The following is a 15,269-nucleotide window of genomic DNA, read 5'->3' on the forward strand; positions in this document are numbered from 1 at the left end:
ATAATTTAAATGTAAAATAAAATTGTAAAACTGTTGGTATTATACATACAACATGGTATTATAGTTTGTTATTCTCTCAAATTAGGCTAATCATTATTGGTAAATAGTGGTGCTTGTGCGTGATGACAGTTTTATTATTATATTATTATTATTATTATTATTATTAACCGACGCTCCGTCTCTCTACCAAATCCATTCTGAGACAACGGAACTCAGTGCGCACTCCGCAAGTCGCGTGCAAGAAGAGTCTCTCTCTCTCTCTCTAGTAGCCAAATTACACTATAAAACTAACTGGATAGTTGATTTAACTTCATTAGCTGAAATATTCTAAAATCATTAAGTCTGCTGTGTGTGTGTGTGCGTGCGTCCACGTCCCATCTCATCTCCGGTCTTTACTTTATATATACAACAATCTAGTGGTCCGCATAAACAAAAAGTTTGGGAACCACTGGTCTAGGGTCACTGGACAAAAGCTAGTGAAATATAGGCAAATCGATGTTCACTATTTCAGATTCCTTTTATTTATTTTGTGTAAACACATAGGAAATTGCTGCGGCATTACAGTGTGTGCATTTTATTTAGATTTTTTTTACAATAACAACAGAAACGGGACAAACCGTTAGAGAGGCCCTGACATCTTTCTGTGTTCGAAATGCATAACATTTACGATTGAATAGGGCGGCTACGTGGCGTAGTGGGCAAGGCGCTCGCCACGAATGCGGAGACGCTGGGCTCGCCTGTTCGAGCCCAGCGCTCCACATTGCTTTCAGTTTAGCTGGTCGTTCATACTAATACACATTGGCCGTATTAGGGGGTAGGAAACTGATGGGTGGGGATCGGGCGTTGTGGACAGCGACTCCTACGCAGTAGAATCAGGAAGTGTCGGGGGCAGCGTGAGCCTCCCACGCGTTACTCCTCGCCACTGAGAGATCGAGCTGCGCAGGTGAAAAGATGCGACTGCTGTTACCTCAAGTACCGGAGGGGACTTGTGCCAGACTTAGTCCACATTGCAGCCGGCTTGTGGGAGGCAAGAAACAGCGTTCGTGACAGGGGAGGGTTGAATTGGATGATACGAAATTGGGATGGGAGAAAATATAGAAAATGGGAGAAAAAGTGGATAAAAAAAAATAACATTTACGATTGAATCATCTCTAGCTGACGCTTTTATCCAAAGTGACTTACAAATTGTGAACAACAAGTCAGCAGGAGGGGTGTGAGTGGCGTTGTTTGTCAAGTAATACCGACCTTGAGTGTTACACTGAGTGCACAGTAGTACACTATAGACATATTAGCAAGATAGGTAGTAATAATAATAATAATAATAATAATAATAATACATTTGAGTTAAAGAGAGAAGCGCCTTTCTCAGACTCGAGGACACTTTACATAAAAAGAGAGAAGCTAAATAAAAGATAAGATAAATATGAATATATAGTAACAACAAGAAAATAAAAATAAATAAAAAATTAAAAGTAAGCAAGGTGCAGTCCATTTGCAAGAAACAGAAACACACAACAACAACAAAAAAACAGGATCCGTAGCTTAGAGTCAGGGGGGCGGGGGGGGGGGGAGGGGGTGGGCTACTGAAGAGGTGTGTTTTTAGATGGGTCTTGAAAAGGTTGAAGGCGTCGGAGCCTCGGATGGTAGGGGGAGAGGGAGTTCCACAGCCTGGGGGGCAGCTACGGAGATGGCTCTGTCTCCCAGGGTGGAACGCCTGGTGCGGGGGATGGTGAGGAGATGGGAGTTGGAGGAGCGGAGGCCTCGTGCTGGGAGTGTAGGGGTGGAGTGTAGGGGTGGAGTAGGTCGGTCAGGTAGGATGGAGACAAAACCTGTGCAGGGATTTGTAGGTGAGGAGGAGGCTCTTGTAGGGGATTCGGTAGTTGATGGGGAGCCAGTGGAGTGTTTGCAGGGTGGGGGTGACGTGCTGCCAGGGTTTGGTGCGCGTGAGGACTCTCTCAGCAGAGGACATATTGCAAGCAAGGTCCAGGACCTTCTTGGAGGCACCAACAAGGATTCCCTTGCAATTAGAGATGTCTGATATTATCGACCTACCGATATTGGCATTAAAATGTAATATCGGAAATTATCGGTATCTGTTTTCAAAAAATATATATATATTATTATTATTATAATATATTATTTTTTTTTACATTTATTTAACCTTTATTTACCCAGGCAAGCAAATAAGAACAAATTCTTATTTTATTTATTGTGAAAAGTATGCATAATGTTGTGTTTTTTGGGGGGGGGGGGGGGAACACCCTCATATATCGGTAATTCGGTATCGGTTGATATCGGTATAGGAAATTAAGAGTTGGAAAAATTGTGGGATATCGGTAAAAAAAAGCCAATATCGAACATCCCTAGTTGCAATAGACCTGGTCACCGACGACGTCGATGACAAATATGCGCGTGCACAGACCCGAGGCAGAAAGGAGCGTAATCCTGGTCAGAACAACGGGGCGGCAGACTACAACACATTTGCATTTGTTAGCCATGCAAGCGTTCTAAACAATCAATCCATGCCAAAGCTAGATATGTAAAAGGTGAAAGACTCACACTCGCAGCCATGCTGCTGATTTGGCTAAATGACATCCAGCCGTTTTCGTTTGAAACAAACTTTTAGTCAGAAGAGTGTCATGGTTTCTCCATAGAGCCCCGTTGTAAAAAAAAATTGGCGCAGCAGCTCGCACAGGTTCGGGGTAACTTAAGTCACGTGTTTTTCTGCTGAGGTGTCGGAGGGTGAGGGGCGAAGGCTGGAGAGGCTTCTGAGGTGGAAGAAGGCGGACCTGGTGACGGACTTTACGTGTGGCTGAAATGAGAGGGTTGAGTCCAGTATTACGCCCATATGGAGGTGTAGTGGTTACTTCCTGGTCTATAGGGAGGTGTAGTGGTTACTTCCTGGTCTATAGGGAGGTGTAGTGGTTACTTCCTGGTCTATAGGGAGGTGTAGTGGTTACTTCCTGGTCTATAGGGAGGTGTAGTGGTTACTTCCTGGTCTATAGGGAGGTGTAGTGGTTACTTCCTGGTCTATAGGGAGGTGTAGTGGTTACGTCATTGCTGTTTCCGGCCGGTCCACCTCGCAAAATTGCAACATGTTTGCCCATTTCTAAATCGTCTAGTTTAAAACAAATAAAGCATGAACATTTGCATGGTGTACCTTTCTGTGCTTATTCATCCACAATCTATAGCTCAACATGAAAATATTCGCAATTAATAGTAAAAAGAAATCGGAGAATTTAATTTCAATCAAAAATGCTTAAACAATAATGTTAGTGATAGAAGGGAACTCCTTTTGTGCAAAAATGGAAAGCTTTTCAATGTTCATGAGGCATAATTGTTACAATAGCCGATGATCCATTTTCCCAATGATAAATCCCTATAGGGGTGGACCTCGCCGGCGGTCCAATGTGACGTCAGACTACACCTCCCTATAATACTAGTATTAGTAGAAGTACTAGTACTATAAGTATAGTAGTAAGGTACATCATATATCTTTTTCAGATATTGTTGGAAGAGGTGTGTTTTTAGTCGATGGCGGGAAATGTACCGGGTTTCAGCTCTAATACACGACTCCTGGTATCGGATCCCAGCGCTGGGGTTAATTAATAGCGATGCCTTATTTCAGCCTAGTATCGTCCCGATAACCAACACCGGTAGTCGAGAGCATCCCTAGTGATGCGTATACTGCTCCGCCGTCTTCCCCTGTGTTACTCAGATTCAGATGACTTTATTCACCATATTGTATATACAAATGGAACGTGATGCGGCTGGGTGGCGCAGTGCACATTGCGCTCGTCACCAACGCAAGAGACACCGGGTTTGACTCCGGCTGTCGCCGTTGCCTCCGGCTTGGGCCAGTTGTCATACTAACTCAATTGGCAGAGTTAGCGGGTGGGAAGTCGATGGGTGGTAATCTGGACATTGTGGACAGCAACTCCTACAGGTCGGTTGGGGACACCTGCACAGCAGAGACAGGAAATGGCCGGGGTAGTGTGAGCCTCCCACACGTTACACCTCGCCACTGAGAGTCCGCGCTGGCAGGTGAAAAGATGTGTATCGGAGGGGACACGTGATGCAAGGCTTCTATCCTCCCTACAACCGGCCAGTGGGGGGCATATGCGAGCAACGTTCAAGACAGGGGAGGGGAGAATTGGCACTGTGGAATTGGGATGGGAGAAAATAGAAAAAGAGGAGAAAAGGTGGATACAAATTTTTTTTTAACGTGATTCGACATTACAGTGCATGATTTTTTCACACAAATAAGAATAACATAATAATAAATAGTTATAAAGTGCAAAACGGGACAGAACAGTGAGACGACGATAAGACAATAAAGTGCAGTGGTTGGGGACATGGATACAGTGCAGCACAAAGTTCAAGTCCAAAAGTGCAGCTCTCCATAGAGGGGGGGGGGGGGGGGGGGGAGAGCAGGGGGACACCTGACTCGTTTACCAGGCGAGCTGCTGAGGGGAAGAAACTGAGTCTATTTGGCGGGGGACCTAAGTGTCTTGGGCAGCCGTAGCCGCCTGCATGGTGAAGAGGTTATGACTTGCTTAACCCTTTCACTACCACACTACAGAAGGTTAACCCTTTCACTACCACTACAGACGGTTAACCATCTGTAGTGTGGTAGTGAAAGGGTTAACCTTATGTAGTGTGGTAGTGAAAGGTTAACCTCTCTAGTGTGGTAGTGAAAGGGTTAACATTCCATAGTGAAAGGGTTAACCTTCTGTAGTGTGGTAGTGAAAGGTTAACCCCTCTAGTGTGGTAGTGAAAGGGTTAACATTCCATAGTGAAAGGGTTAACCTTCTGTATTGTGGTCGTGAAAGGGTTAACCTTCTCTAGTGTGGTCGTGAAAGGGTTAACCTTCCGTAGTGAAAGGGTTAACCTTCTGTATTGTGGTAGTGAAAGGGTTTTTGATTGATTGATTGATTGATTGAAAACTTTATTAACAGATTGCAGAATGGGTAGTACAGTACAGTACGGCTCAATACATACAATTGTTAAGGGGATGCAGACCTGAGAAAGACTTTCATCTTGTTTACATCAGGGTCCCCCCGTTTTCAATTCATCATAATTAACCTTCTGTAGTGTGGTAGTGAAAGGGTTAACCTTCTGTAGTGTGGTAGTGAAAGGGTTAACCTGCTGTAGTGTGGTGGTGAAAGGGTTAACCTTCTGTAGTGTGGTAGTGAACGGGTTAACCTTCTGTATTGTCGCAGTGAAAGGGTTAACCTTCTGCATTCTCACAGTGAACTGCAGGTTAACCATTTGGTAGTTACCGGTAGTTACTGGTGTTAAGTGTCGCTGTGATCCCCCACGTTTCCACCTAGAAGAGCTGCCCGGAGGAGCGGGAGCGCATCATCAAGCACCTGACCCAGGAGCTGAGACTGGAGGAGGCCAAGCTGGTGCTGCTGAAGAAGCTGAGACAGAGCCAGATACAGAAGGACTCGCTGAAGGTGAGAAGAAGCTGAGAGACAGAGCCAGATACAGAAGGACTCTCTTAAGGTGAGAAGCTGAGAGACAGAGCCAGATACAGGAGGACTCTCTGAAGGTAAGAAGCTGAGAGACAGAGCCAGATACAGAAGGACTCTCTGAAGGTAAGAAGCTGAGGCAGAGCCAGATACAGAAGGACTCTCTGAAGGTGAGAAGAATCTGAGAGACAGAGCCAGATACAGAAGGACTCTCTGAAGGTAAGAAGCTGAGGCAGAGCCAGATACAGAAGGACTCTCTGAAGGTGAGAAGAATCTGAGAGACAGAGCCAGATACAGAAGGACACTCTAAAGGTGAGAAGCTGAGGCAGAGCCAGATACAGAAGGACTCTCTGAAGGTGAGAAGAATCTGAGAGACAGAGCCAGATACAGAAGGACTCTCTGAAGGTGAGAAGCTGAGAGACAGAGCCAGATACAGAAGGACTCTCTGAAGGTGAGAAGCTGAGGCAGAGCCAGATACAGAAGGACTCTCTGAAGGTAAGAAGCTGAGAGACAGAGCCAGATACAGAAGGACTCTCTGAAGGTGAGAAGAAGCTGAGAGGCAGAGCCAGATACAGAAGGACTCTCTGAAGGTGAGAAGAAGCTGAGAGACAGAGCCAGATACAGGAGGACTCTCTGAAGGTAAGAAGAAGCTGAGAGACAGAGCCAGATACAGAAGGACTCTCTGAAGGTGAGAAGAAGCTGAGAGACAGAGCCAGATACAGAAGGACTCTCTGAAGGTGAGAAGAAGCTGAGAGACAGAGCCAGATACAGAAGGACTCTCTGAAGGTGAGAAGAAGCTGAGAGACAGAGCCAGATACAGAAGGACTCTCTGAAGGTGAGAAGAAGCTGAGAGACAGAGCCAGATACAGAAGGACTCTCTGAAGGTAAGAAGAAGCTGAGAGACAGAGCCAGATACAGAAGGACTCTCTGAAGGTGAGAAGAAGCTGAGAGACAGAGCCAGATACAGAAGGACTCTCTGAAGGTGAGAAGAAGCTGAGAGACAGAGCCAGATACAGAAGGACTCTCTGAAGGTGAGAAGAAGCTGAGAGACAGAGCCAGATACAGAAGGACTCGCTGAAGGTGAGAAGCTGAGAGGCTGAGCCAGATACAGAAGGACTCTCTGAAGGTACTTTTTGCGTTTTTGTTTTAGTTCGTTAGTTTTTTTGCGTTTTTGTTTTAGTTCGTTAGTTTTTTTGCGTTTTTGTTTTAGTTCGTTAGTTTTTTTGCGTTTTTGTTTTATTTCGTTAGTTTTTTTGCGTTTTTGTTTTAGTTCGTTAGTTTTTTGTGTTCTTTTTTTGCATTTTCGTTTTAGTTCGTTCTTTTTTTGCGTTTTTGTTTTAGTTCGTTCGTTTTTTGCGTTTTTGTTTTAGTTCGTTAGTTTTTTTGCGTTTTTGTTTTAGTTCGTTAGTTTTTTTGCGTTTTTGTTTTAGTTCGTTCGTTTTTTGTGTTCTTTTTTTTGCATTTTCGTTTAAGTTCGTTCGTTTTTTTGCGTTTTTGTTTTTGTTCGTTAGTTTTTTTGCGTTTTAGTTCGTTCGTTTTTTTGCGTTCTTTTTTTGCGTTAGTTTTTTTGCGTTTTCGTTTTAGTTCGTTAGTTTTTTGCTGAGAGACAGAGCCAGATACAGAAGGACTCTCTGAAGGTAAGAAGCTGAGAGACAGAGCCAGATACAGAAGGACTCTCTGAAGGTGAGAAGCTGAGAGACAGAGCCAGATACAGAAGGACTCTCTGAAGGTAAGAAGCTGAGAGACAGAGCCAGATACAGAAGGACTCTCTGAAGGTGAGAAGCTGAGAGACAGAGCCAGATACAGAAGGACTCTCTGAAGGTGAGAAGCTGAGAGACAGAGCCAGATACAGAAGGACTCTCTGAAGGTGAGAAGCTGAGCGACAGAGCCAGATACAGAAGTAGGGCTGTACCGAATGTCATTTTTTTTTTAACATTTGAAGCTTTTATTGAAGTATTCGACCGAAGCTTTGAATGTCTGTCGTCATATTTTATGACGTAAAGTTTTTTTTTTTTTATATAAATATCCTCAAACTAAATCCTCAATTTAAATAAACTGATTAATCTGATTAAATGAGTATTTAAAACATCGTTTATGATAAATGTTTTATTTAAATGTTTATGACGAGTCATATACTATAATAGTGTAATAGTATAATATAAGTGTAGCCTAATCTTTATCCGCAACTGTGAAGAAAAACCCCATTGGTTTAAATGGAATGAATAGACGCATAAAAAATATATAAATATATATATTTTTTTTATTTATAAAAAATTCAAATGTTGATTTAGAATTTGAATGTCGACATTATGAACGAAGCTTCGAACTATTCGGTGCAGCCCTACACAGAAGGACTCTGACGGTAAGAAGCGGAGAGACTCTGAAGTAGGGCTGCTGCACGATTCTTGCTCAAATGTGAATCACGATTTTTCTATCTTAAGAATTGAGATCACGATTCTCTCACGCGATTCTTATTTTTTTTCTTCAATAAAATCATTTATTGATTTACTCTTTCTTAAACGGACAACATAACATATATGAAAGTGCTTGACTTAAACTTAAACATAACATATATGAAAGTGCTTGACTTAAACTCAAAAGTCTCTTGTAACATACAAAATAACTCTAGTCAGAATCGTCGTCGTTTGAAAAAGTTAAGTTAAAAATAAATTATAAAAAAGAAAGTAAAATTTTTTTTTATAAAAAAGAATTGTCATAATTTAGAAATGAGATTGCATGGGTCTATGAATCGAGATCGCGATTTTTTTCCCCCCGATTTATCGTGCAGCCCTACTCTGAAGGTAAGACGCTGAGACGGATACAGAAGGACACGCTGAACAAGGTAAGCCACAAGCGTCCACGCCTCGTGGCACGTCAACAGGGTGACGGACTATAGGGAGGGACGGGAAAAAGTCACAACATGTCACTGATAGTTGATAGACTCACTAGTGGGAACTATTCCAATACTAATCGAAAATCGCTAATGTCTTCCATCTTTCTTCTTTGTTCTCCCAGCTGTTAACAGACTGTTATGCTACTCGGCTAGCTAGTGAGCTGTACCCACCCGTTCAGCGGTGTGACAGGCAATAGGGTCCCCTCTCAATACGCCACACAGTGTAGTTGCAGATTTTAAAAAACTAGGGGAAATAATATTTTTGGAGACGAAACGGTATATTCACATAAACCATCCCATCCCTAGACCAGGACATCTGGTAGTATTTTCTATTTCAGCCTATTTTCAAGGGTCCAGACTTACTCATTCTTATAGTTTTATTCCAAAGTAAGATTATCCCTTGATTTCACTGGTGTTCTAGTGACTGCCTGGTGGTCAGAGAGAGAGGTAAAGCACTCGCACTTCAAACATCTTTACTGGCGATGTTTCAAGCCGGTGTGTCTCTTCATCGGGTCACAGTAGCACTCGTCGTCTCCCCACTGCTCTATATGTAGTATATGCAACAGACGTGCGTCATGTGGAGTCAAGACGGTGTGATTGAGAACTTTATTAACAGATTGCAGAATGGGGTACAAATAATACAGTACGGCTCAATACACACAATTGTTAAGGGGATGCAGACCAGCGAAAGACTTTCGTCTTGTTTACACCAGGGTCCCCCATTTTCAATTCATCATAACATTAATGACATACATGACATACAGATATATATCATGACATTTCTGACATACAGGTACCGTACTTTTCGCACTATAAGCCGCACCTGAATATAAGCCGCAGCAGCTAAATTGAATGATGTGTACATATATAAGCCGCACTGGACTATAAGCCGCAGGTGTTTTAATGTTTAATTACCATAATGTAAGGGTTCGTGCACAGAGGGGATTGTCGGGAAAGAGATGGCTGTTTGAGGAAGCTCCCATTTATTAACATTTTTGTTTAAACGGTAACGGTAGCTAGCTACTAACGATAGCTACTTAGCCAACACTAGGTAGCTACTAACGTTAGCTCATGGAACGATAGAGCCAACACTAGGTAGCAATCGTCCCGGGAGCTAACGTCGGTACCTGGCTGGTTGCTAGCTAACTAACGTGGCTAATCGTCCCGGGAGCTAACGTCTCTGCCTGGCTGGTTGCTGGCTAACTAACGTGGCTAATCGTCCCGGGAGCTAACGTCTGGCTGGTTGCTAGCTAACTAACGTGGCTAATCGTCCCGGGAGCTAACGTCTCTGCCTGGCTGGTTGCTGGCTAACTAACGTGGCTAATCGTCCCGGGAGCTAACGTCTCTGCCTGGCTGGTTGCTGGCTAACTAACGTGGCTAATTGTCCCGGGAGCTAACGTCTCTGCCTGGCTGGTTGCTGGCTAACTAACGTGGCTAATCGTCCCGGGAGCTAACGTCTGGCTGGTTGCTGGCTATGCACTCGACTGAGGGGGAGGAGGAGGGCTCGACTGTGAGGCGGAGGAGGAGGGGCAAGGCGGGCACTGCTGCAGCAGATCTACGAGTCTGATCTGACGGTCACAGAGCTGAGGGAGCGAGCCCAGTTAGCTGTCAAAATCCATAGATTAGCCGCACCGTTATATAAGCCGCAGGGTCGAAAAATGGGGGAAAAAGCCGCGGCTTATAGTCCAAAAAGTACGGTATACAGTACTGTGTAACGGAGTCTGGCTGTGTGAACGTCAACTTGTCAGTTGAAAAGATTAGCACCAGGATAGCTAAGCAAGTAGTTTACCAGACGTTGTCGCTTGTGGGATTTTGTACACACCCATTTATTAACAACAATATCAAATGAGGACTATTACTATACGATGTACAAAACTATATAAATAAAAGGGTGATCACAAACACTAACCACATCGTTACTAGAGAACTAATTATGATGACAACAAGTTGACGCTTGACGCTGCTGTCGGACGTCGGGTGAAGCGGGAAGTGCTTCAGGGGGGCGACAGTGGCTCAGGAGGTAGAGCAGTCGTCTGGCAATCCGGAGGTTCCCGGTTCGATTCCCGCTCCTCCCGGGCAGCGTGTCGATGTGTCCTTGAGCAAGACACTTAACCCCTAATTGCTCCTGATGAGCAGGTCGGCACCTTGCATGGTCGCCTCCGCCGTTGGTGAGTGAATGTGTGAGTGAATGGGTCAAATGTGAGGAACAAATTGTAAAGCGCTTTGGATAAAAGCTGCTATATAAAAAAGCAGCCATTTAACAAGTGAAAAACCTGGCTCAGGTTAAATAACCCAAACCTGTAGCTACATTAGGCACAAACAATGGAGCGCCACCCAGTGACCAAACACGGCACTGCAACCAAAACAACAACACAGAAATAGAATAGGCACACGTTACAATGGCTGACTCATTTTGATTCACATGTCCCAACTGGTTCCTTGAGCTTTTGCATCTCCTCTGTGTCTCCGACAGCCCTCTGGGTTATCTGGCTCCATTGCTCCTCCTCCACTGATTCGAGGTTCCATCGCAGGCCACAAAAGTTCCCAGCAGGTTGGTCGTCTTCACGTCAGACACACACACACACACACACGAGTATAAAATCAAGCAATAATATCAATCAATTTAAAGGTAGCTATAAACAAGCACTTATGGACACATATAAGAGTGAGAGGAGCTTGAGCAGTAATGTGACTGCCTAATACATATTTATTTCTCATTTGGATCATTTGATATGTAAAAAAAAAACTGTACTTTTATAAAAAATTTCATTATTTGTTATGTTATTTTTATTTGCATGAAATTATAATGTAAAATATTGTAAGGAAGGGGCAGGGCTTGATATGTTTTTTTTACTTCCCCTTGTTCCTTCTCGAAACACTTATTGTATGGAAATAGTCTTTGACTATTTACCTTTTTGTTTTTTAAACTTGTTTTATGTTTCTATGTTCGAGACAAATAATAATCAAATCAAATATGCACGGTTCCCGTGGTCACGTAAAATGATTCATGTTTTTATGGAATTTTGAAAGATTTGCATTTACACACACACACACACACACACACAATCAGCCAAATGTTTAACATAAAGTATACCTGCTGGTAGGTCATTCTGAATGAATAATATCCCAAACAATATTTCCGATTACATAACCAAAGCGATTGTTGTAGCTAGCCCAAAACGAAGCCTGTGACATTCAAAATCAGCTAGTCAAACAAAAAAGAAAGATTGGAAACGTAAGAACTCTTGACAAATAATTCAGTAGCTTGTGGAAATCGAGTCATGCAATAGTTGCAGGGTTTTTTGATGTGTAACAAAAAATGCGTAGGTTACCCTGTAAATATCACAGGCCCTTCAGGCAGTTTGTAACGACTCTGCGCTTTTCCTAAACCAGGTCGTGACGGGCAGGATTTCGGGTACCGTCATCCCTCCCCCGCTGGTGCGAGGCGGACAGCAGCTCTCCTCCAAACACCCCCAGATCATCATGCCACCTTTGGTTAGAGGGGCACAGGTGAGAAACAGCTGCATGATTGGTTAGAGGGGCACAGGTGAGAAACGGCTGCATGATTGGTTAGAGGGGCACAGGTGAGAAACGGCTGCATGATTGGTTAGAGGGGCACAGGTGAGCCACAGCCGCATGTTGGGGGCGACAGTGGCTCGGGAGGTAGAGCAGTCGTCTGGCAATCCGGAGGTTCCCGGTTAGATTCCCGCTCCTCCCGGGCGGCGTGTCGATGTGTCCTTGAGCAAGACACTTAACCCCTAATTGCTCCCGATGAGCAGGTCGCTTCTATATTTTAAGCAAGTGGCTTGTCCTTCCGCGTTCCCGTTTTGCGCTCTGATTGGCCACGCACGTTTCTGGTCATGTGACATGTGCGCCAATCGTGGGACGGCAAGTTTCTACACTGGTTAAGCTTAGGTGCTCTTTCGAAGTTGGTTAAGGTTAGAGTTTGTCTTAGAGCAGGGCGATAGAACGCCTGCCCTGATTCCAAACTCTAACCTTAACCAACTGCGAAAGAGTCGCCTAAGCTTAACCAGTGATAAACTAGGCGTTAGGTAGTTTGCAGGCTGTTAGACCCGGAAATAGGCGCAGAACTTGCCGTCCCACGATTGGCGCACATGTCACATGACCAGAAACGTGCGTGGCCAATCGGAGCGCAAAACGGGAATGCGGAAGGACAAGCCACTTGCTTAAAGCATAGACGCGAGCAGGTCGGCACCTTGCATGGTTGCCGCCGCCGTCGGTGTGTGAATGTGTGAGTGAACAAATTGTAAAAAGCGCTTTGGATAAAAGCGCTATATAAAAAAAGCAGCCATTTACCACGACCATGTTTGGTTAGAGGTGCTCATGTTGTTCTCATTGTCGTCACCGTCGAGGTTGCCCTCGTTATTTACAATAATGTTGAGTAAACGGACGGTTATAATAAATAAGACGATATATATAAACGAATCAAAAGTAGTATACACAACGGGATAAAAAGACATGCTCGGGGGTCCCAAGGCACAAGCCGATCATTTGAGCGAGTTGGATTGGATCCAAAGTTCCAATCCATTGTGACATAAGAGGGCTTACTAATAAGGGCTTTGTAAGTAAAACAAATACCAATGTTTATTGCGCCTCTCATTGTTGCATATTAAGATGCGTGGAAAGTGGACAGCTCTTAACCCTTTCACTGCCACAACGACAGCCGGTTAACCCTTTCACTGTGACAATACAGAAGGTTGGTTAGCCCTTTACTATCACACAACCGACGGCGATGCGCCATCATTAGCATCATTAGCTCCGTTGGTTGTGTGATAGTAAAGGGTTAACCTTCTGTCGTGTGGCAGTGAAAGGGTCAAGTGCAGGTGGGGAACGCACCCTAGACGCATTACAAGTGGACAGCTCTTAAGTGCAGGTGGGGAACGCACCCTAGACGCATTGAGGACGCGCTGCTGGGATCCCGTCGCTCGGACCACGTTCGGAGGCGGTCTGGGTCGCACACGGCCACATTGTGTTGGCAGTACTGTGTACGCAGATGTGTCCTGGCTGGGCCACGTTGGAATGACCGCCTAGTCCACTGGACCTCACGTCCTCTGGGTCGTCTTGTGAACCTTTTTTTTCCTATATAATTCTATGCTGAACACATTCAAGCAAATCATTCTGAAATCAAAGAAAGGGATCAACTGTATCGAATGCTTTTGACGGATCTACAGTGTTTCCTTTTCTTAATGCAGATATTATATCATTTGTAACTAATGTAACGGCTAAAATTATGCTGCGATTAGCTCTGAATCCAGAAGTACTGAGTGACTTGAAAGAAAAGACTTGAATTGATTGATTGTTTACCAAAGATTCCAGGACTTTTGTTAAGCAGGGTAGTTTGGAGATGTTTTGTTAAGCAGGGTAGTTTGGAGATGGGGCGGTAATTATTTAAATCATCTCTTATCGTCTCCTTTTATATAAAGGAATCACGCGGGCCGATTAGCATACACTAAACACGGAGCGACCAATCCCAAGTCGATCGGCACTTTCTCGGCCGAGCTATAGCTCGTGTTCAGGAGACTCGGGCGTATAAAATAGTCTATTGGATCATGTCTCCAGCACGCCCACAGCCGTAGCTACGACCACTTGATGTCAAGGCTCTCATCCACATTCATTAATTTTCTCCCCCCGCTCTCTCTCCTGCATGAGCTCAATGTAACGCGGAAGTGCAGTGGTCTATCAAGTGACGGTGTGGACAGACTGCCTACCAGACCGCCTACCAGACTGTTCTTGTGTTTGACGTACATGGGCCAGATGTGGCCATTAAACAGACCAGGGGGGTCCGGTCTGTTTAACCGCGTAGTTCCTTGAGCACCTCCTCTTTTTGCATTCTTCTTCGTATGGAATGGAAATAAAATAAAGGGTGGTTCAGTACGTCGATCAAAGGTCCGTACGTGTCGAGCTGTGAGAATGTGAGTCTCCTCCTCCTTGTGGTCGGAACTCCGGGAGAATCTCGGTATCCAGGGTGTTATTGACTCTTGTGAGACTTCTCAAAACTCCACTGGGTTCTCCAGCCACGCGTAGATTGTACTCGGAATCAAGAATCAAGGAGGTTTATTTGTCACATACATACCAGGGCATACAGTGAAATGCGGGGTGGTCATGCCCGCATCGATTGTGCAATAATACAATAATAAAATAGACATAAGAAGAAAAAAAACAGGTAAGACATAAGATGTGCATGATAAAAATAGACATGCTAAATTCCTGAGAAGGCACTGGTTCCCATGTACACTACTATACAATTTTAACTCTGTCATTATTATACTTAATGTATCTAAACTATACTATACAAGAGCCACATCTGTTCTTTCCTTAAAGTGACTTTTTATATACTCGTCATCATACATGTCCTGGACAGTAATAATAATGGTATCATCATGCTGTTTAAAGCCATCTTCGACCAACTTCAATCTGATCTTGGGGGCTTGAAGAAGTCTTCTCTGCTTGCCACCCGCTGACACTCCCTCAGACACGGAGCGGGAGCCCCGTTGAGATTCAGGTTCAGATATCTTAATAATAAGATGGATTCTTAATAATAAAATACGATGACAATACGATAAATGTACCATAGAATAAAATAAGATGACTAAAATAAAGATGACTATATATACAGTTCTAAAGGTGTGCAGTGTAGATAAAATAAGATACAAATACAATAAATTTAGCATGGAATAAAATAAGATGACTAAAATAAAGATTACTATAATATAGTAATCTTTATTTTAGTCACCTTATTTTATTCCATGCTATATTATACAGTTCTAAAAGTGTGTATCGGGATGTAGATATTATACTATATACTTTTTAATTTTTTTAATTTATAACTTTATTTTTGAGCTTTTACATAAGCATCATACAGTTCACATTAATAATATGAC

General features: G+C 43.7%; 1 protein-coding gene across 6 annotated transcripts in view; it reads left to right on the forward strand.

Moving 5' to 3' along the window:
* Positions 1-15,269, forward strand: part of LOC311227698 (transcriptional repressor p66-alpha-like) — a 68,370-nt gene that overhangs the window by 32,885 nt on the left and 20,216 nt on the right. For 5 of the 6 annotated variants that reach the window (XM_084313454.1, XM_084313451.1, XM_084313456.1 and 2 more), the window contains exons 4-6: positions 5,337-5,459; positions 10,841-10,918; positions 11,761-11,877. In XM_084313454.1, coding sequence (XP_084169580.1) covers positions 5,337-5,459; positions 10,841-10,918; positions 11,761-11,877 — 318 coding nt within the window. The remainder of the gene's footprint in view (positions 1-5,336; positions 5,460-10,840; positions 10,919-11,760; positions 11,878-15,269) is intronic. The other variant, XM_084313455.1, reaches the window with a different exon arrangement.

This window comes from Notolepis coatsorum (assembly GCF_963971535.1).
Source record: "Notolepis coatsorum genome assembly, chromosome: 4".
NCBI classification, from domain to species: domain Eukaryota; kingdom Metazoa; phylum Chordata; class Actinopteri; order Aulopiformes; family Paralepididae; genus Notolepis; species Notolepis coatsorum.